The sequence below is a fragment of the Antechinus flavipes genome, chromosome 3, assembly GCF_016432865.1.
Source record: "Antechinus flavipes isolate AdamAnt ecotype Samford, QLD, Australia chromosome 3, AdamAnt_v2, whole genome shotgun sequence".
NCBI classification, from domain to species: domain Eukaryota; kingdom Metazoa; phylum Chordata; class Mammalia; order Dasyuromorphia; family Dasyuridae; genus Antechinus; species Antechinus flavipes.
Genome location: NC_067400.1, coordinates 582,204,705 through 582,228,016, shown reverse-complemented (window position 1 = coordinate 582,228,016; position 23,312 = coordinate 582,204,705). Strand labels below are relative to the sequence as shown.

The 23,312-nt window shown below is 44.8% G+C and overlaps 1 protein-coding gene across 2 annotated transcripts in view; it reads left to right on the top strand.

Moving 5' to 3' along the window:
* The window catches only part of EPHA8 (EPH receptor A8), a 33,550-nt gene extending 28,308 nt beyond the window's left edge, over positions 1-5,242 (top strand). The window contains exons 15-17 of one of the 2 annotated variants that reach the window (XR_007952271.1): positions 270-434; positions 1,724-4,313; positions 4,442-5,242. Coding sequence is in view for 1 of the 2 variants with exons in the window: in XM_051988293.1 (XP_051844253.1) it covers positions 270-434; positions 1,724-1,838 (280 nt within the window). In the remaining variant the exon portion in view is untranslated. Of the gene's footprint in view, positions 1-269; positions 435-1,723 lie in introns of both variants that reach the window. The other variant, XM_051988293.1, reaches the window with a different exon arrangement.
* The last annotated feature ends 18,070 nt before the right edge of the window (positions 5,243-23,312 follow it).

Here is a 23,312-nt window from a genome sequence, read left to right as displayed (position 1 = left end):
TGCTGCTTACTCCCTGCCTGGGATCCCGGCTCCTGGAGCTGCCCCGCCTGCAGACTGAGGGTTGGGCTCTCACGGCTTTTCCGAGACCCGAACCCTCCCATCACCACGGTCCCGGTCGGAGCCCCGCGGGCTACCGCTGAGGGACCTCCTGAGCGACCCAGCTCTGGGCCCAGCCAGGGTCAGACCCCCCAGAACCGGGTCTTGGAGGGCGCCGGCCGTGCCCTGGGCAGCGCTGCCCCCGTTGCTCACCAGACTTCCTCTACCCTCAGGTGCCCAGCCCCGGCCTTCGCCCGGAGCTGCTTCGACCTCCGAGGCGGGGGTGGCGGCGTCACGGTCGGGGACTGGCTGGACTCCATCCGGATGGGCCGGTACCGGGAGCATTTCGCGGCAGGGGGCTACTCGTCCCTGGGCATGGTCCTGCGCATGAACGTCCAGTGAGTGCCAAGGGCGCGGTGAGGAGGGGAAATGCCGGCCGGAGGGTCAGAAACCCCTCCGCGCTGGCGCCGTCAGCGCCATTTGTTTGTTTTGTTTTGGCGGTTTTGTTTTTTTGAGGCAACGAAGGGTAAGTGACTTGCCCCGGCTCCCGCAGCCAGCACGTGTTAAGTGTCTGAGACAAGTCTGAGCTCGTCCTCCTGGCTTCAGGGCTGGGGCTCTCCCCACTGCGCCCCCTAGCTGCCCCGGCAGGAATTCATAAATGCCTCCCTGTGCTGGCGCCGCCTGGGGATCCCAAGCTGCCCTGCCTTCGAGGAGCTTGCGCTCTAACGGGCGACCTGGAACTCAGCCCAGGACACCTGGAGAGCTTCCCACAGCAAGGGCGCCAGCGCTAAGGGAGGGGGCTAGCGGGACCTGGAGGAGGGAGGGCCTTGCAGGCCTGCGGGAGCAGCCGAGAAGCTGCAGGAAGTGGGGGAAGGGGAGGGCCGGGAGTCACAGGGGAGCACCCCGGAGAGCGGCTCACAGCGCCTCGGCCCTCCGCCCTCGTCCATAAAGCCCGTCGGCCGGAGACGGTGACGTCTCAGACTCCCTCCTTCTAGAGCCGGGCTTCTCAGCCCGGGGCCTCCCAGTTTGCTCCTGGTATTTTGGCAACTATCTCAGCCGGTTTCCTTCCTAAGTCTACATGTTCTTGCATGCATTTAAAAACATATTCATAGACTGACTGATTGCCGGGGGGAGGTCTGTGACACAAAGAGAGGTTAGAATCACCCACCTTTTTGAACTGGGGAAGGGGAAAGGAAGAGGAAGGGAATGGGGGAGGGGAAGGGAAAGGGAAAGGGAGGAGAAAGGAAAGAGGGAGAGGAAGGAGAAGGGAAAAGGAAGAGATTGGGAAAGGGGAAGGCACAAGGGAAGAGAAAGGAAAGGGGGGAGGGAAAAGGGAGGGGAAGAGGAAAGAAAAGGAAAGGAAAGGGGAAGGAGAGGGGAAGGGAGAGGGAGAGGAAGGGAAAGGGAAGAGATTGGGAAAGGGGAAGGCACAAGGGAAGAGAAAGGGGGGAAGGAAGAGGAAGAAGAAGGGGGAAGAGGATGGGAAAGAGGATGAAAAAAAGGGAAAAGGGACAGGGAGGAGGGAGAGGAAGGCAGAGGCTGGAAAAGGATACAGCGGCACATCACATCATAATAAGGGAGTATTAAAAGCAGGTAGAGCGGGTGGCTGTCTCAGGGCAGCGCGGCTCCCATCCCTGCTCCCCTGTCCTGGGGCACGGGCCCTGACTGCAGCTTTCCTGCTTGTCAGGGACGTTCGAGGCTTGGGGATCACCCTCACCGGACACCAGAAGAAGATTGTGAGCAGCATCCAAGCCATGCGCTCCCAGCTGACCAGCCCCAGCGGGCCTCGGAGGCCCCTCTGACCTGCTCTCTGCTTGTGGGGACTGAGAGGAGCCCAAAGCCAGGCCTGCTGGGAAGGGCTTGAGGTCGATGGGCAGATGGAGCTGGCTCCACAGAAAGAAGCCCTGGGGCCCGGCCCAGGACCGAAGGGAGGTGGAGGCCGCCCTCCCCACCTCCCATCCCTTCCCCCCACACTTCCTTCCGAGCACCGGACTTGCCCCTGGGCCGGGTCATGGGGGCCGAGGGTCCTTCTGCTTGGGCTTGGGAGCCAAGCGAGGTTTCGGCCAGAAGCCGCCGGCTCTCAGGACGGACCGTCCCTGCCCTCGGCCTCTCCTTGATGTGTCTGCCCAGGGCCGGGGGTGGGCTGGAGGCAGAGACTTCTTCACCAGGGTTCCCTCGGGGCCCGGGGACTCCTCCCCAAGGCTGGGGGCCCCGCTGGGCCTCAGCTCCTGGCGTCCCTCACCCTGCCCATCAGTGTGCGTGTGTGTCAGTGTGGGAAGTGCGTCTGGGTCGCAGGGCCGGGTGCGAGTGCTCCCTGCCTCAGCGCAGGGAGCACTGAGGCAGGTGTGTCCGGGCCCGTGCTGGGGGGAAGGCTAGAGACGGGCAGCCATCTCCGCCCTGGTCGTAGGGTAGAGAAAGCTTTGAGAGCTGTCGTGGGGAGTGGGTCTGGACATGATTGGCCCAGAGGGGGACGTGCGACTGCTCTTATTTAGAGGCCCCTTGTCTGGGACAGGAATTAGAGCAGTTGGGTTTGGCCCCAAAGGACAGAACCAGGAGCGCTAGTTAGAAACTACAGAGGCAAATAGAGATCTGACAGCAGGGGGAAAACGCCCATCCGAGGGTTACGACTCACACGCTCTTGGAAAAGTCAATTCCCCTCCGGAATTCAGCTTCCTTATCAAAAAACAAATGGGGGGATTGGACTGGATGACCTCTAAGTCGACTGTTTTCTCCTACCTCTCTGGTCCCTTTCCTGGACAGCTTGTGGAGGGCAGCTTCTAGTCCTGGCCTGGCATTAGACTCACTTTCTCTGCCTCAGTTTCCCCTTTTTAAAATGAGTCGGCCTGGACTAGCGGATCCGTAAGGCTCTTCAGTCACGGGAGGGACTAGGTGGAAAGCTGAGATTTATTTTGCAATTCTATGGAATGGTCTCAAAGCAGAGGGGGCTGCCTCCGGAGGGAGGGAGTTCCCACTCCTTAGAAATCTAGAGACAGAGTTTGGGTGAGTGCTCCAGGGGGGCTGGAGGGGGCGTCCCTGGGGATCCCCTGGAGGAGCGCTCAGGTCTGCTCTATAAATTGGTAGCTGTTCACACCAAGGTTCACTGCAGGAGGTATGCGTTCCAGAGAGAGAGAGAGAGTTCACACTGCCTTGTGTCCTGTTAAGGATATTTTCCTTGTGTGAATGTGTACATAGGTGTGTGTTTGTATGTCTGAAAAAGTTCATTTCCATGAAGTTGCACATACGTGCCTAAAGGGACATTTACGCGCACATCGATGCTTGAACCCCAGTTCATGGAAAGGTGTGTGCTCCCAAGAGCGCGGATTCGAGTCACGTGTTTCCATGAGTGTGTGAGTCCACGTGTGCTGAGTGTGAAGCTGCGTATGTGGATTGAAGGTTTCTGAGGTGACGGGGTTCCCAGCCTTTCCCCTCATCCCCCATCCCCCCCTCACTCACCACCCAGTTGAGCTCATGGGTCCTAGAGCACCCAGTGGGTACCTACGTCCTGTGATCAATGCCCTCCTCCCCCCACTACACCCTGAGGCACTCCAGGAGAAACCAGTCTTGTTTCAAAGTTCACCAGCACCATGACCCCATCACCCAACCTGGGGACAAGCGAGGACCCCCCACAGATCCAACCTCAGGTTCGGGGGGCTGTGCTCTTTCTGGTCCTCTGTCCCCACGACCAATTCTCCCTCCCCATGAGACATGGGGGAGATCCTGGAGCTCTGGAACCCCCTGGGCCAAAGTGTCTGCACATCTTCGATCTCCAGAGTCTGGAGCCCCTTCTCCCCTCCCTCCCCCCAATCTCCACCCCAGTCCTGGGGACGTTTAAAGTCCCTTTGCTGCTTCAATGGGATAACAGGGTTATCAATATCACAAATTCTTTTTCATGAAGATATTCCTCCAACTGCTGAGGGGCTCCCCCATATCAGCCAGGGAGGGGGCACGATGTAACCTTTGGCTGCCAGGCCCCTACTGCCCCCATGGGGCCCTCAAGGCCCAACTGCTCCCCCTGCCCTCCTCTGCCCCCACGCTAGAGACTGAGCAGAGTTAGACCAAGTTTCCCTTCTGGAAGATGGTGGTCTCTGCCCTAGGGCCTCTGCCTGACCAAGGGACTCCTCCAGGCCACAGAAGGGTGAAATGGGAAGGGGAAGGGTCTTTAGAACCAGAACTGATGGGACTGAGGACCTAGGAAAACCTGGAAATATTTACTCAAAATCCAAACACTCTCTAGACCAGAGAATGTCAGAGCTGGGAGGGCCCTTAGAACCCAGGAGGTCAGAGCTGGGAGCCCTTAGAACCCAGGAAGTCAGAGCTGGGAGGCCCCTTAGAACCCAGGAGGTCAGAGCTGGGAGGGCCCTTAGAACCCAGGAGGTCAGAGCTGGGAGCCCTTAGAACCCAGGAGGTCAGAGCTGGGAAGGCCCTTAGAACCCAGGAAGTCAGAGCTGGGAGGGCCCTTAGAACCCAGGAGGTCAGAGCTGGGAGGGCCCTTAGAACCCAGGAGGTCAGAGCTGGGAGGGCCCTTAGACCCCGGGATGTTGGAAATGTCCTTTAGAACAGAATATCAGAGCTGAGGGGACCCTTGAAAACTCATTTTTCTGGGGTTCATTGAATAATAAGGGGATCAAGGCTTGGATTTGCTGGCTTCCTCTCTAATGTCCTTTGCCCCAAGCACATCCCACATTGAAAGCTTCTGACTTTAGGGGGAGCAGTGAGGAGGCTGTAGAGACCCCCTCCTTTCTCAGAATCTGCCCCTGCAGCCCTTTTAATATCTCACTACTTCCAACCCCAGGGTATGTAAATATTTTTTTTCTACTTGTGTTGGAGAATTTTTTCCTGACTTCCTAACAATGCAAACATGGTCTTCAAAGCACAGAAAACGTCACCAAGTGTGAGTAAGGATCTTCCAAAAGAAGGCCAGGCCCAGCTGGGGCCCCCGTCTCGGGCAGTTGGGGGAGCTATCGGGGCAGGCTCCCCTTAGCCCCTGCACTGCCTCAGCCTGCAATGGAGAGTGGGATGAGGGGCTGGGCCAGGCCTCCATCTCTCTCTAGTTCCTTCCCCATCACCCCCTAATCAGCACAGTTGTCCCAAGGACACACCAGCACAGGGGACCTCCAAGGCCCTGAGCCCCTTTTGTTCCTGCAATAATTCTGGCCCAATGTACTCCTGAGGTCACTAAGGCCTCTCTCTCTCTCTCTCTCTCTCTCTCTCTCTCTCTCTCTCTCTCTCTCTCTCTCTCTCTCTCTCTTCTCTCTCTCTCCCTCCCTCCCTCCCTCCCTCCCTCCCCCCCCCCACTCCTTCTCTCTCTTTCCTCTCTCTCTCTCCGCCCCCCTCTCCTTCTCTCTCCTCTTTCTCTCTCTCTCTCTTCCCCCCTTCTCTCTCCTTCCTCTCTCTCTCACCGTTCCCCTCTCCCACTCTCTCCTTCCTCTCTCTCTCTCTCCCTCTCCCACTCTCTCCTTTCCCTCCCTCCCTCTCTCTCCCACTCTCTCCTTCCTCTCTCTCTCTCTCCCTCTCCCACTCTCTCCTTTCCCTCCCTCCCTCTCTCTCTCTCTCCTACTCTCTCCTTCCTCTCTCTCTCTCTCCCTCTCCCACTCTCTCCTTTCTCTCCCTCCCTCTCTCTCTCTCCCACTCTCTCCCCTCCCTCCCTTTCTCTCTCAATCTCTCTCTCTCTTCTCTCTCTCTCTCTCTCTCTCTCTCTCTCTCTCTCTCTCTCTCTCTCTCTCTCTCTCCTACACAGCCAATTGGTCCTTCCTTCCTATGGAAGTTGGGGACTGGGGCTGGACACAGCACAACATCAGGCTGGGCCCTGGCCTGCTCATACACACACACATATACACACACATTCCTGGGCCTCTCAGTCCATCCTGGGCGCGGGGATCCCTCGAGACGCTTGGTCAGAAGGACTGATTTGGACCAAGCGTGGCTCCCACTTCCACCCTGGGGACAGGAGGTTGACCACGGGCACAAAGCCCTCACTGTGTTCTTCACTGAGTCAACAACTTGCCCAGGAGAGTAATAAATTCTTCATCTTGTGCCCATCTCCCCGTTTCTTTGTGGTCTTTGTGAGGCAACGGCTGGGTGGGATCCTAGGACGGGCAAGGACCGATCTGGTCGGGAGATGCTGCCAGGCCCTCCTAGATCCTAAGCCCGAAGATTTAGAGCTGAAAGCGACCTCGGGTCACAGTCATTTAGTCTGACCACTATTTCATGGATCTTAGAGGCATGCAAGTGGTACAGTGGATAGAGCACTAGCCTGGAACCATGAAGCCCCAAGTTCAACTCTCCCCTCTGACACTCACTGGGCAAGTCAATTAACATGTCTGCCTCAGTTTCCTTAATTGTAAAATGGAGGTAGTAACAGCACCCACCTCCTAGGGCTGTTAATAAGGATTCGATGCAATGATATTTGTAAAGTGCTTTGCAAACCTTTAAGCCTGAGATAGGTGCTAGATGTTCCTGTTACAGATGAGGGAATTAAGGATCAGGGGAATTAAATTAATTGCCTGAGGTCACACAGGTTTGACAAAGAGAAAGCATCTGAACCACAAATCCCAGGGCGGGTGGCTGGTCTCAAATCCTTTCGCTAAATAGCACAGATAGCACTTGGACATAGGACCTCAGACATCAGATCTCGTCCTTTCCACTTTCCCCCCGGCCCGTGGTTTGGGGTGTTTTGTAGTTTACAAAGACTCTGCATCTATGTTCTATTTTGTCTTCAACAAACAATCTTGTGAGGAAGGATCTGCAGGGCTTAAAACTGGGGAACTGAGGATTAGGAGTGAAAGGGACCTGCCTGGGGTCTCCCTGGTGGTAAGAGGCAAAGCCGGGATTCCTTCAACTCCAAATCTGGCACTTTGCCCACTGCTCCATCCTGAGTCTGTGATCCTGAGGGAGATGGTGGCCCAGCTCTTGGGGCCGGGGACGCTGCCACCATCTACTCGCAGACTCCCAGGATGACCAGAGTGAGCCTCCGAGTGTCCTCACACCCTGGCCCACGACCTTTCCCCTTAAACTCCTCAGAAATGAGTGTTGGCTGTAATTGAACTGTCTTATAGGATCATAGTTCTACATTTCATGGATTTCTACTTAGAGGGAAGCTAGAGGCCAGAGCTCTCATTCCAGGCATTCGGAAGCAAAGGTCCTGAAGGATGCTAGGAATATGTCTAAGGTCAGAAAGAGAGGAAGTATGTACAAGGTTAGAGCCAGAAGAAAACATAGAATAAAGGTCACTCAAGATGGAAGAAGATTTACAACAGAGACTTGTCAGAGCTGGGAGGGCCCTTAGAACCTAGGAGGTCAGAGCTGGGAGGGCCCTTAGAACCCAGGAGGTCAGAGCTGGGAGAGCCCTTAGAACCCAGGAGGTCAGAGCTGAGAAAGCCCATAAGGAACCTAAAATGTTAAACTAAATAGTCCTACATTTGTAAGAATATAGAATAATACAGGGTTGATGTAGCTGGAAAAAAGCCTCAGCAATCATTGCCCCCTGCCCTACCTTCAGAAGACTAGTAGCTCAGAGCTTTAAGAAAGAAAGTGATCATCCAAATCCCAGAGTCCCCAGGTGAGTCCCGGTCAGAGGCAGGATCGGAGCAGGCTAGGTCACTCCACCAGGGTACCGTGCCACTCTAGCCAACAAAAAGGTGACATTTTAAAAACTCTGGGATGTCACGAAATTATTACAAAGTGTTTTGGCCACAATATCCTCATGAGGTCGGCAGTGAAAGCATTTGTATTCCAATTTCACAGAAGACAGAATTGAGTCCCAGAGAGAGGAGAGCTGGCTGATCAGGTCTCAGCCCTCTTTCCTTGCTGTCCTTTCACATCGCCAGGAAGGGAAGATAGTCTGATCATTTTATATGCAGAATCATAGTCAATAAATATTTATTAAGTGCCAATTATGTGCCAAGCACTGTGCTACACATTAGGAAATGACTGACAACCAAGCCCCGGGTTCGGATCCTAGCCAGGATCCCCTGCACCAGCTTGGACATGAGAGGTACCCTTTCCTGAACCTTTAACGTCTCCCTCTGTAAGGACTGAGCCCCTGGACTGCACCCAATCCAGCTGATAAATGATTGTCGCCTTCCTGGCCGGGGCTGTGGCCCCTCTCTTTGCTTCTGCCCACTGCTGAGGGGTCCTGGCTCTATCTGTGAGTCTCCTCCAGCCACTGGAGGAAAATACGGGATAATACCCACAGAACGCCTGACGGGCTGTCTGACATAATGAGAGAGAGAGGGGCTGTACTTGCAGCCAGGAAGTCCCCAGTTCGAGTTCTGCCTTTTTCATATCCTGGTTGTTACATTGAACATTGAAACTTGCTACAGTTTCCAAACTGTGGAAAGAGTTTCTAAACTGAAAGTTCCCCATTCCTTTCCCTCAAAAAGAGAAAGAGATAAGAGATAGAGACACATACAGAGACAGAAGAAGGGAGAGAAAGAGGGGAAAAAGGAGGAGGGACAGGTGAGAGACAGTTAAATAGACAAAACAGAGAGAGATAAACTGAGAGTGAAAGACACAGACACGCAGAGAGAATATTTCCACAGTATTCTAAGCTTCACGAAGCAATTTCCTCATATAGCCAATGAGATAAGTAGTACATGTGTTATAATACCCATTTTACAGATGAGGAAACTGAGATTCAGCTTGTACATACTGGTCTTTTAGCTTTGAGACAATGCAGACTACATTTAGGGTCAGTTGACTTCCCTGTTGGTGGCAAAGAAACCTCCACTGGGAATTCGGAAAGTCCCTCTTTCATCCCACCTACCACATCACACTGCCAGAAATTCCACCATTAAGGCACATTTGCAAATATGGTATATTTCTCACAACATTTCTGTAAGATGAGTTGCTCAAGGATCATTATCTTCATTTTGCCAATAAGGAAACTGCGGCTCAGAAAGAACAAGTGCTTTATCCAAGATTGCTAATTGGCAAGGTTGGGGCCGGGATCCAATTCTGACCTTTGGTTACCTCTTTTTCCCTTTTACCACGTGGTCTGAAGTGATGGTGAGCCACAGACTTGTCTGACTTGGATTAAGGCTGACCCGCTCAGCAGCTCCGATGATTTAGCCTAGCTTCATTTCTGAGCAAGAGACCCGGGTCAGAGCGAGAGGGGTCTGAGCATATGTTCATTCATTCATTCAACAAATATCGACCAACAAAAATATCACAGCTCTCTGCCCCAGGAATGAGAACATCAAATAGAATCCAGGCCCCAGTGAGACTGGATGGAGACCTTTGAGATTACAAGATTAAACTGCGTCAGAGACGGGATTTAAGCCTTCCTCCAGAGCCATAGTCCTTGCTACTGTACCATCCTGCTTCCTAAAAAAAGGGAAACCGCGGCTTAAAGAGATCATGACCTGGCAATAATTGCTAGCATCTCCTAGAGGTAGGATTAAGAATCAGGTCACTTATTCTTAATTCAACATTCTTTCTTCTAGACCAAGATAAGTGAATATATGCCATATTGGTCTGAATATTGGTTGGACTTTTTTCTCCCATATATGACTTTCATAAAACTTAAATGTGTACTAGAATCGTCATGTCATGTTTGTATTACTAAGAATCTGAGTTTGGGTCTTGGCTCTACCATTAAACTTGGGCAAGTCACTTCCAATTTCTAATTCTGTAGTTTAAAAATATATAAAATCTAAAATGGGGGAAATAATATTCATACCATTTCCTTTGCAGAACCGTTGTGATGACAGTATTTAGTGAATTGCAAAACAAATAGAAACTAGGGCTATCACTTTGAATCAGTAATTTTAATTTTAGTTAATGTTAATTTTAATTAGGATATTCACCAGTTCTGGGATAATAGGTTATTCTATCTGTGTTCAGAGATCTAATTCCTAGTTACCAAAGTGATCAATCTCTCCTGCTCACATCCCAATATTTAGCAGCCAATTTACCTCTAAATGCACATTATATGATATAAATTACATCACTAAAAGATAAAATCCATTGGACAAATTATATATGTTTTGGTTCTATCTCCCAAAGTCAGTTAGTAGCACAGTGAATAGCGCATCACATCTAGAGTCAGGAGTTCAAATTTGGACTCAGAAACTTACTAGCTGTGTGACTTTTGTAAAGTTCCTTAACCTCTGTTTCAGTTTTCTCATCTGTATAATGGGCATAATAATAACACCTCCCATCCAGGATTGTTGTAAGAATCAAATGAGATCATATTTGTAACCAATGTTTGATATCTAGTAGGTATTATATAAAAGCTTATTCTCTTCAAAATGTCCTTCTGTGTGACATATTCTGACTTTGGGAGATTGAAGTCTATTTAAGAAAGAGCCCACCCACATGAAAAAACAACTACTCTATTCTTCATTCTAAATGTCAAATGAACAATATAGACAATGAGTTTATGGGAGATTCGAGATAGAGAATACAAGAGTCACCAAAAAAGACTTTCTGGCCATAACTGAACTTTGAAAAATGAGAACAATTCAAATAATTGTTTTCTAATGAAACATAAGTGATTGCAAGGGATAATGTTGTACAAAAATTATCCTGGCATGGATTCTGTCAATACAAAGTTATTATTAAATAAAATAAAATAAAATAAAATAATTGTTTTCTGAGTATGTTGAAAGGTATGATATATATGGCCATCTTCTGAATAGATATAGCATATAGTGATAGATAGATATAGCATATAGTGAGAAGAGTTAGGGGAGAATAAGCATTTATTAAGCATCAACTATACGTTAGCCACCATGCTAAATACTTTTACAAATATTTTCTCAAAGGGCCACCCCAGGTGTTGCCGAGTGAGGGCTATATTTCTCCAATCCTGCGAGGGTCTTCAAACTACGGCCACCAGCCAGATGTGGCAGCTGAGGACGATTATCCCCCTCACCCAGGGCTATGAAGTTTCTTTATTTAAAGGCCCACAAAACAAAGTTTTTGTTTTTACTATAGTCCACCCTCCAACTGTCTGAGGGACAGTGAACTGGCCCCCTATTTAAAAAGTTTGAGGACTCCTGCTAAAGTTTCTGGTTCTATCTCAAGCATAGACACAGCGATACAGGTATCAGCATCCATTTGAAAGGTATGGACAAATCTTTGGTAGTAATGCAATCTGAGGCAATCTGGGTTTTTCTTGTTTATATAAAGAAAATACTTTGCCTTTGAAATAGCTTATTAGGAAAATTTACTGATTTTTAAAAAGTCAGTCTTAGGGGTACTAGGTGACCAAGGTATGAGTGATCGAGTTCATGAAGAGCCTTTTCTGAATCCATGATTGGTCTACAACAAAATTCCCAGGATTCTTAGATGCAGAGGGCGTTATCTGGAGCTGCTGTCTATTATAGGCAGTTAATCATAATTAGCCAGAGGGTAGCATATATATTCAGTGAAGTTGGGAGGAGACTTATCTCAGATTGGGTATCCTCCTCAATTGAAGTACCAATAATTATCCTAAGAATGACCTTGAAGAAGCTTCTATAATATATATATATATATATATATATATAGAGAGAGAGATAGAGAGAGAGAGAGAGAGAGATATTTTCAGTGTATTTCTTTCCTGCCTTATCTACCATGTTTGCTTTTTTGGTAGGTAAGTTTTGAAAACTGCAGATTCCATGAAGATAGAATAACAGACAATTATCAAAGATATATTACTTATATTCAGCACAGTGTTAGATTCTGAAGGGTTTTGGGGAATACATATTCTGTTAGCTCTTCAAACATAAAATGAAAATCTATGAGTTTTAATTTCACAAAGTACTAGGATATATAAAGTATGCAAAGTAAAAATAAGCTTTTGTCATTTACAGCAAAAATAGGAATGGAAAAATAACCTGGCCTACTCTGCAATTTTGGTTAGAGATAGGCCTGAACTGTCAATGCTTATTGTCATTTATATATTGTCAATGTAAATGATCTGTGTCTCTTATTTCTCCTTAAAAAAAAAAAAGTTTCTCTTGTTTTTCTTGTTAGTCAAGTTTCAATTAGTGTCTACTCCCCTTGCATTTTATTCATTTTTGACTTGGATCAGTCCAGTTTGTTTACTAACCTTGATTTGGGGAGGCTTTTTGTACACAAAGCTTCCAGTGAAAATCTATCCCCTTTACTTCTCTTTTCTTTTTAGCACATTCTGTTTCCTTCATTTCTGACATGGGGGGGGGGAAGTACACAAGTATATATTTCATATTTTAAAATATATTTGGAGGGAAATAGGGAGGAAGGAATGTTGAAGACAGTAAAAAAAAGCTGCTCAATAAGGTTGCTTTTAAAAATTGAAAAAGTTATTCAGTGAACCAAGTCAAATTTATAAAAATATGAGACCTTAATAAATGGTCAAAGGATATGAATAGACAGTTCTCAGAAAAAAAAGAAATCAAAACCATCAATAGTCACATGAAAAAATGCTCTAAATCATTATTGATTAGAGAAATTCAAATTAAAGAAACTTTGAGGAACCAGATCATATCTAATATGTCAGAAAAGGAAAATAACAAGTGTTGGAGGGAATGTGGAAAAATAGGGACAGTAATGCATTGTTGATGGAGTTGTACACGGATCCAACCATTCTGGAAAAAATTTGGAACTAGTCCAAAGGGTTACAAAACTATACATACTCTTTGATCCAGTAATACCACTAACTGGATCTTTATTCAAAAGAGATCAAAAGAAAGGAAAAGGACCTTTATATTCAAAACATATTGTAGTTTTTTTGTGTGTGTGATGGCAAAGAATTGGAAATTGAGGAGATGCCTGCCCATCAATTGGGGAATGGCTGAACATTGTGATCTATGATTATGAGGGAATGTTATTGTGCTATAAGAAATGAGGAGCAGGATGGTTTCAGAAAAATCTGGGAATACTTACATGAACTATTACAAAGTGAAATGAGCAGAACCAGGAGATGTTGTACACAGTAACAGCAATATAATCAATTGTGAATGACTTAGCTACTCTCAACAATATAGTGATCCAAAACTATTCTGAAGGAGTCATGATGAAAAATGATATCCATCTCCAAAGAAAGAGCTAACTGACAAAGTCTGAATGAAGATTGAAGCATACTTTAAAAAACTTTCTTTATTATTCTTGTTTTTTTAATCTGCATTTTCTTTTGGAACATGTTTAATATGGAAATGTTTTGCATGACTGCACACGTATAATCTATATCAAATTGCTGGCTTTCTCAAGGACAAGAGAGAGGAGGAAGGAGGGAGAGAATTTGGAATTGAAAATTTATAAAGAATGAATGTTTAAAAAATGTATTTACATGTAATGGAGAAAAAACAAAAATTAAATGTAAAAATCACAAAAGAAAGAAAACGTGTTGAACTTTGGTATGCAAATTATGAAGTTTCAAAAGGATTATTCTTTGAAGAAAACTAATTGTTAATATCTAGCCAAAAAGATTTATGATAAACTATACTTAATATAAATGTTTCTCTACCCAAAATGGGTGGTACCTTTGCAGTTTCTGTTTAAAAAAATAAATGATATGTGGATCCACTCTCATGCAGAGGTTTAATCCCTCACTGTGCTTCAATTTCAACCATAGAATTGTGTAGCTAATAATAATAGCTAGCATACACACACACACAAACACACACACACACACACACACACACACACACACATACAGAGAGAAAGAGAGAGAGAGAACACCTACTGGCCCCATGTTAAATATCTTATAATTATTTCATTTGGTCTTCACAATAACCCTGCAAGGTAGGTGTTATTGTAATTGTGATTTTACAATTAAGAAAACTGAGGTAAACCAATTAAATAACTCAAATTCACACATCAGTAGCAGCTCAAACCATGAGGTTAGTCAGAGCAGTTCACTGAGTTACTGGCTACCCAAGACAGTGGGAGATAAGAAAGTAACTCTTACGTATATTGTACTTTAATATCAGAAAAGCTTTTCATAACAAACCCTATGAAGAAGGTAATCTACATATTATCATTACCATTTTACAGATGAGAAAACTGAGACAGAAAAATTTTAAGTGACTTGCCCACAGTTAAACAGCTAGTTGATTTGAACTCAGGTCTGCTAACCAGTTGAATGCTATGCTACCACTCATATATGATATAGGCTACTCCAGTTGGGAAAAATTTTAGAACACAATGTCAGAACTGAGAAGGCCCTTTAGAATCTGAAAGGTCAGAACCAGGAGGGCCCTTAGAACCCAGGATGTCAGAGCTGGGAGGGCCCTTAGAACCCAGGAGGTCAGAGCTGGGAGGGCCCTTAGAACCCAGGATGTCAGAGCTGGGAGGACCCTTAGAACCCAGGATATCAGAGCTGGGAGGGCCCTTAGAACCCAGGATGTCTGAGCTGGGAGGACCCTTAGAACCCAGGGTGTCAGAGTTGGGAGGGGCCTTAGAACCCAGGATGTCAGAGCTGGGAGGGCCCTTAGAACCCAGGATGTCAGAGCTGGGAGGGCCCTAAGAACCCGGGATGTCTGAGCTGGGAGGACCCTTAGTACCCAGGATGTCAGAGCTGGGAGAGCCCTTAGAACCTGGGAGGTCAGAGCTGGGAGGGCCCTTAGAACCCAGGATGTCAGAGCTGGGAGGGATCTTAGAACCCAGGATGTCAGAGCTAGGGAGGTCCCACAGTGTCAGAGTAGGAGGACCTTCTAATTCAGAATATTAAGCTAAGTTCATAGTCATATATTTACCAATATATAGAATAATCATAGTCGGAAAGAACCTTAGAAATTATGTAATCCAAATCCTTACTCTATAATGGTAGGCAGCTGAAACCCAATACACACATAGATATGCTGGAATCCATAAACCAATTGCAGAATTTTCAGTCTGAGCATTGATTACTTGAAAATCACCAAATGCTCCAAATCAGGGCTTGATATAGTGTTTTGTTGATTGTCTAGACTTATGAAAGTAATAAAGATAAACTTAAAAGTGTATTGTGACTTACATGAAAAGAAAATCTCCCTCTTATTATTTGTGCTAAGTGACCAATGAGCAAGACAGATAATAAGGTTACAGGAGTTTAGAAAATGTTTCCCAGATGAAATTGACCTTGAAGGATGGAAACCATTTAACGGTCATTTCCTGAGCAATCATTGCATTCAGTATCCTAACTATGGCTCAAGAAGGAGATTTTAGTTCCTACCCCAGGAATCTCAGTCTGAAAAAAGAGAAAGGAAAATAGTAAGAATGGCTGATCTGTGCTCCATGCATAAAAGCAATAGAACTCATGGAAAGGAAGAAACGAAAGAGAAAGAGGAAGAAGAGGGAGAGGAAGAGAGGAGAAGGACTAGGAAGAGGAGGAGCAAGAGGAGGGAGAGGAAAAGGATAAATAGGAAAAAGAGAAGGAGGAAGAAGAGGAATGAAGAAGTATAAGAATAAGGAGGAGGAGAGAAAGGAGAAGGAAAAGAAGGAAGGGAGAAAGAAGAGGAGATCATTTCTATGTCTTTTCAGCTTGTAGAGTATTTTTTACCCATCATTATCTCATTTGATATTTCCAATAGAACAGCTGTACCGGTACGACTTTGGGCAAATGAATTCATCCTTAGGGCTTCAATCTGCTCATCTGTAAAAGAGGAAAGTTGAACTAGATGAACTCTAAGGTGTCTTTTTGCTCCGAATTCTATGAGCACATGATATGAGCAAGAAAGCAATGATTTAATTCATACTAATGAGTGATTAGCTATTTTTAACCTTTTTAGACGGATCTGCATTTTAACATAGAAACCAAATAATTCCCTACTGGGTAGAATTTCTGGGCAAGTGATATTGTTAAATAAAAATATTTATGCTATCAATGGGGGCACACAGTGGGGAGAGATATAGTGACTCTCATACATTGTCACAGTGGCTCATGTAGATTCATTTAGTTCGGGATTCAAATCCTAGTTCTAATACTTATTAACTGTATAAATATAAGCAAATTCTTCACCTCTCTGAGCCTGATTCGCATGTGCGAAATGTGGGTGGCACTCATAGTGCCAACAATAATCCATGTTAATATGCGATTTCATATTTTTATTATTTCTGAGAAGAAACACGGCCTAGTGGATAGAGAGCCAGCCTCCGAGCCAGGAAGGCTTGGGTTCAGGTCTTAAATGTAATAATACTGATTGTGTAATGCCGGGAAAGTCATCCATCTTGGCAACTCTCTAAGCCAACTTGTGTTGATAGGGGAAAAATTCTCACACGGGAATTCTCTGGTCCAGTGAAAACACAAGTGCAATTCCTGTCCCTATTATTATTCCTAGAATGTCACAAGGGTGATACAAGTAGAAGGCATTTCTCTTGGTTGAGAAAAACACTTTAAGTGACAAGAGAGGCAATATCCTGGAATCCCAGTGACCCATTCCTTTTATTCCACAGCATCTGGAGACGCTTTTTGACTTACGGTACTCCTCTGAAGGTGTGGACTCTCCCAGAAGGAAAGCAAATTTGAGATTGATGGACAGGTAGCTTCTATCTCTGACAGTCTGGTGAGTCCTGTTTTAATCTCTTGGAGAGGATCTAGCCCTATAGGGCTCCCCTGAATCCTCTCCCACCTCCACCCCCAGGAAGTGAAACACACCTGAGTCTACTAGATCAGCAGTCTCCTTGTAGCTGGACCCACACCAGAGCCAGAGCTCTTTTACTCCCCTATATCCTGACTTTTAAGACCCTGTCCATTTCTGCTTTCTGAAATCTCATATGCTCCATGCTTTTCTCTCTCCAAGAGGTAAGTTCTACCCAGGAACTTCCCTTGCTCCAAAGAAAACCGGATCTAGAGACTCAAACTTGAACTAGAGATAACTCTCCAAGGTAGCTTTTGTCCTGGATATCCTACCGCCACCTTCTCTTCCTAGGAGATTGAATTCTGGGATAAAGAGCTGTTTCTTTGATAGAAGGCTGGATTTTGGAATTATTGATATTGAACCACCCTTAAAAGAAACTCTCAGGACTCCTCCAGAAGTTAGGGATCAAAAACCCTCCCCCTCTGGTCAGTGTTTCCTGAATCCATGGCTACCACAAGGTGGGAGCATGGGCATCTCTGCAACTGTCTCTTCTGGACTGGGAGCATGTGCTCTGGCCATGGCATCCCACCCCTGCTCCAGCTTGCTGCAGCCATCTCTTAGGTCCTTGGTCTGGAACCAAGTCCGGGTACTTGATTTCCTTCTGAATTGTCTCATGAATGAGCATATGCTTTGCCCTAAGGCATCCAATAACAGTTTCTGGGAGGACTTCGGTGAATAGACAGAGCACCAGACTAGGAGTCAGGAAGAAGAGAGTTTGAATTCGATGGCAGTTACTTACTAGATGGATAGTCCCAGGCAATTTATTGAATCTCTCTGGGTATCATTTTTTTCAACTATAAAATGAAGGGGTTGGACTAGATTATCTCTAAACCCTTCCAGCTTGAAACCTACCATCTGTGACCCCATCTACTCATAGCTCTACTGAAAAAAAAGAGAAAAGGGGAAAATACAAAGAATAATATGGCAGCTCTCTTTTACAGCCCAGCATGAAGGGATGGCTTTTCCTGTAGTGTCTATCCTACAGGAATCCAGCTCAATAAGTGTAAATCCAACCACTGAGACCTTCCTCTGAGAGGCACCAAAGACCATGGCCAAGACGCCCCATAGGCAAGGTTCCAAACCAAAGCCTAATTTTCCTGTAAGCTCAACCAGATGATCAGAAAATTATCAAAACTCTATCAAAGAAAAGGGGCAGGTACGTGGTACAATGGGTAGCACACCAGACCTGAGGTCAGGAATACCTGAGTTCAGATATGATTCTAGACACTTAATAGTTACGTGATCCTGAGCAAGTCACTTCATCCTGTTTGCCTCAGTTTCCTCATCTGTAAAATGAGCTGGAGAAAGAAATGGCAAACTATTTCTAGTATATTAGCTAAGAAAACACCAAATGGGATCATGAAGAATCATACATGACAGATCACACATGACAGCAACAACTGAACACCGCCATCACCAAAGGAGAGAGCTTTATAACCCTAAAGCAGTATAAGAATCAAGGAGAGGCTTCCTTATTAGCATTATTATTATTCATGGGAGCTACTAGGTAAAATTAATACTGTCTTACATATAAATCTGTTTCTTGGACTCAGGTCCCCCAACTTGACCTGATATTTCATGATTTTTTTCCTTTGCCTCTATTTCCAAACTCCAAAAAATCCACAGTAGCAGAGTGAAAAGATCAAAGGGATCCAGGAACAACTGTATTTGTGAATGATTCCTTAAAAGTTGACATTTGTCTGATTCATGTGACTGATCTTTGATTTATCTTTGAGTCAGAAATCCAGCTGTAGTCTGGCCTCTGCCATTAATTTGGTGTGTGAAATTGGGACAAATCATTTCCCTTAGTTTCAATTTTTTCATGGTATGCCTGGACTAGAAGGGCTCTGTGACTGGAACAGGGTTTCCCTTGCTTCCCTGCAACAGGAATTAGTGTTTCCTAAGAAGTAACAAAGCTCTCCTCAGGACCTAATTGATACCCACTTCATTTGGTGGTAATTGCTGGTCACAAAAAGGTCCCTTCCATGTGGAATCAAGACCCACTTTAGACATGGTGTTTGTCTGAAGAGCACCAAATCATTCACTTTGTCCTGTTGACTAAAAGTAGTTCTATGTGCAGCCCACCTAGAGAAGTTCAGTATCATTACGTTATTATTGCACTTCCTTGCTTTGTTAGGGCAAAGTAAATCTCATTTTGTTAATTCTTCAGTGATTTTCAAATGACTAATTTTCTTTCTGAACTAGATACTGGCAGCTGGTCCAACCTTAACGGATCTTAAGATTTCTTCTAATTCAAATTCACATCCTAAATTTTAACATTTTCTGTTCTAATGGTCCTTCCAGCTCTGACATCCTGTGTTTTAAGGGCCCTCCCAGCTCTCAGCTTCTGGCTCTAACATCCTCTAATTTTATGAGTACAAAAGTGTTATGATTCTGTGACTGAAGATAAGAACCTTCTGGACTCCAACAGTTACTATAGGGGACTAGAAAGAAGGGGAGGGGAATGTGTTTAGTGGTTCAGGGCCCAACGAGGACCCACCCAGCATCAGGAGCAGCCCACCTCCCTGTTAACCTACATCATTCCTTTCTCTAATTTGAGCCTCCCTCGCCCCTGCGTTTCTGCTACAAAGACCAACCGCACGGGTCTCATTTAGCTGACGGCTTCTCTACCTTCATTATCAAAAGGCCTGGCTCCTCATTAGAATGACTTTCTTTCTCCACCATCCCAGGCGGCTGGGGAAAGGGTCAGCTGCACTCATGAAATTCTCAGACCTCGAAGGGTTTAAATTTCCATGTTTTTTCCTGTGTTGGAGCCATCAGAAAATGATGAATAAAAGATGAAAATTGGGGAGCTCCTCTGGCGTCCAGAGAAATGTGCTGAGCATTTAGAGCGGGAAGATTAGAGACAAACATTTCTCTCTGAATACCCCCCAAAATACCCCCTCAAACTTCAAATGGAGGATAAACAAAACTGCTCTCCTTTGGCTTTGAAGCAGCCAGAACCCAGAGTGGGAGATGAAGGGTCTGGACTTGGGGCAGACTGGAGTCAATGGAAGAGCAAGGGGATGGTCAGGAAGCTCACTATGACCTTGGGAAAATAATAATAATAATTATATATATATATATATATATATAGTACTAAGCACTATACCAACAGTATCTTAATTGATTTTCACAACAACCCTGTGAAACAGCTACTATTATTACTCCTATTATTACCCCATTTTGCAGATGAGGAAAGTGAGGGAAACAAAGGTTAAGTGATTTACCCAGAGTAACACAGTGTTTGAGGCAGATTTTGAATTCGGGTCTTCTGATTCCAGGCCCAACACTAACCACTGCATCATCTACCTCAATATCTAAATATCTAAAATAAAATGAGAGATTTGGACCAAATCACTACCAAGGTCACATTTTATGTTTTAAATTCCCTCTCATCTCTGATATTCTATGTTCTAAGTGCCCTTCCAGCTCTGATATTCTTTATTCTGAGGTCCTCCTAAGAATAATATGCTTTGTTCTAAGGTTCCCTTCTAATTTTGATGTTCTGTGATCTATGACTGCACCCTTCTCGCTCTCACATTCTATGTCCTATATCCCTTCTAGCACTAACATTTTATATTCTAATTATCCTATTGTTTCTGATAATCTTCATTCTAATTTCCAACTCTTCTCTATAAATCTTTATTTTAAGACCCCTCCCAGCTCTGGAGATTTTAGTGAGATGCAAGCTCAATATAAGTCAGTGTGATATGAGAGTCAAAGCACCTAAACATTAAGATGATGATCCCAAAAATAAGGAGGTCAGAATCCTGCCATCCTGTACCCCCATCAGATCTCATCTTCAATAGCATATTCAGTTCTTGGTGCCACAGCTCCACTGCTTAGAAGGGACATTGATACACAAAAGAGAATCCAAAGTAAAGGCACCAGAATGAAGTCCATGTCATATGAGAGACAGTAAAGCCAAAGAGGCAGAATACCTGAGGGTGGATAAGCTGGGTCACAACAGGATATTCTGGGGAAATATGATAGTTATCTTTAAATATTTGAAAGGCTAGCATGAGAGAAGGAGATTATACTTTGGTCATTTGGCCCCAAAATGCAGAACTGGGAACAATGACTCAAAACTTCAAAGAAGCTAATTTAGGCTCCAAGTCAGGGAAAACGCCTTAAATAATTGAAGAATTGTGTATCACCCCTCCCCTGCGAGCAAAAGGCTAATGACTCATATTGGAATGAGTTGGGGATGTATATGATTGGACCAGAAGGCACTGAGGTTCTTCTGACAAAAACCTTGTGATTCTGTCCATGTATGTGGGAACTAATGTCAGAGGCACTCCATAAAAGGTTCTTCACATTTGTTTTTTGTCCTTTCTACAATTACCATAGATTGACACCATGGAGTTGTGGTTTTGCCACATTAGCTAACATTGGATATCGGTGCTGGGAAGGACCTAAGGACATAGAAAGTCAAAGCTGGAAAGAACCTTAGAACATCGGATGTTAGAGTTAAAAAGGACCTTAAAAGATAGAATATCAGAGTTAGAAAAAATGGAATTTTAGAATTGGAAGGGACACTAGAGCATACGATGTCAAAACTGAAAGGCACCTTAGAATATAAAATGTCATATCTGGAAGAGACATAGGATTTAGAATATCAGAGTTTGAAGGGACCTTCCAATATAGAATTTTAGTATTGAAAATAACATATACTATGTAGAAGGAAATTAAAACAGCACTTCAGAAATGGGAAAAAGCTTAGAACATAGAATTTTAAAACTGGATGGGACCAAAGGACAAAGCTGAAGGGAGCTTTAGAACATAAAATACCAGAGCTGGAGTCCTTGGAGACATGTCATTAATTTTTCAGAATAAAAAAAATGATCTCAGAAAGGGAGAAGAAACTTAAATTGCAAAGCGTATTATGGTAAAGAGAGGACTTGAATCCTGGTCTTCTGACTAGAAAATTTGTTCTTTTCACTTCTCCACATAGTTCAGAGAAAATGACATAAGACACTAATGTTTCATTTGCTTATGAAAACAACAATCCACCTCAAAGAAATTTGAACTCCTGATAACCAACTAAGGCCTCGATCTTAGACCTCAAGAGTTCTAAGTCACCAAGAGTTTCCATAGGGATTGCCTTGGACTGCTAGAAAACTCAGCTCTCGCAGAGCTATCCTTGGTACTGAATGCCACTGCCCAAACCCATTGTCAACTTTGAAGACCAACCTATAAGATTCTACCTTTCATAAGATAAGTCACCTCGCTCCCATCTTTGCAGAGACAGGGAAGTAAGGATTTGGAAAACTATCCATAAGTCCAAATTTGGCTGAAATGTTGGTTAATTCTTCCTCTCCCTCTCCCTCTCTTTCTCCTTCTCCCTCTTCCTCTCCCTCTCCCTTCCCTCTCCTTTTTCCTTTCCCTCTCCTTCTTCCTCTCCTTCTTCCTCTCCTTCTCCCTCTCCCTCTCCCTCCCCCTCTGCTTCTCCCTCTCCTTCTCTCTCTCTCTCTTCCTCTTCTTTTCCCTCTCCCTCTCTCACTTAGATAGACAGGAGGAAGGCACATATTGAAAAATTAAGGTTATTTAATAGCAAAATAAATGAATGAGTACAATTCAAAACAAAAACTTCATCTCTCACTGAAATTCCTGTTACTACTTTCAGCCTGAAAAAGGAAATTTGGCATTGTGGATAGAGTGATAGAACTGAAGTCAGAGATGGATTCAAATCCTGACATTTACTAGTGAGACCATGAGTATTTCACTTACACTTTACAAGTTTCAGTTTCCTTATTTATAAGTTGGCAGTGACTATGCCTGTATTATTGATCTTATAATTAGCTTCAAATTCGATTATAAATGTAAGACTTCAAAACTCCAAAGTGACATACAAATTTCAATTATTATTTTCACATTGTGAACCTTGTCTTGTCCATAACCAACTTCAGACTTTTAGGATGACCTCTTTTAATTCCCCTGAGCCATAGCTCCTGGGACTCATGAAAATTCAGAACCAGAAAGGATCTTATTGTTTTGTATGGAAATGTCGGTGTCAGGGAAGATTGATTTAATGGTGTTTCAAAATGGAGTCAGGAAAAACTGCGTTCAAAAACATCCTCAGTTTCCTCATACGTAAAATGTGCTGGAGAAGAAAATGGCAAATCATTCAATAACTAACCCCCCCAAAAAAAACCCACATAAGGTCATGAAGAATCAGACACATCTTGAAATAAATAATGGCAATAAGCAGCTGACTAGTTGCTCTGGATTGTGAAGGGTAACTGGGACCTAGCAGAGCATAGTGGATGACAGGGTCCAGTCGAATATAGATTGGCAGAGTGAGGTGGGAATGGGGCAAAGCTGGGCAGAGCAGAAAAAAAGGGTAGATGTAAAAGATGAGGCAGTTTGGGAAAGACTCTCAGTAGGGTGTAGATAAACTTAGCTGGCAGTGAAGTTACCAGAAAGGAGGTATACATGAGTCAATAATGTGATGAGGCAGCCCAACAAAACAAACCCTAATGTGATTTTGGTATTCAGAGGGGCATAGCTTCCAAGAAATAAGGAGGTGAAGTGATGATTCCTCTCTCTTCTGCTCTGACCAGACTGCATATGAATGAATATTATGTTCAGTTCTAGGTATCACTTTTAAGAAGATCATATGATGATCAGTTGAAACAAGGAAGGATGTGTAGTCTAGAGAAAGTGGGTGGTTAGGATTTGATAGCTGCTTTAAGTATTTGAAAGGGTTGCCTAGGAGAAGAAGGAATAAACTTCTTTAGTTTGATC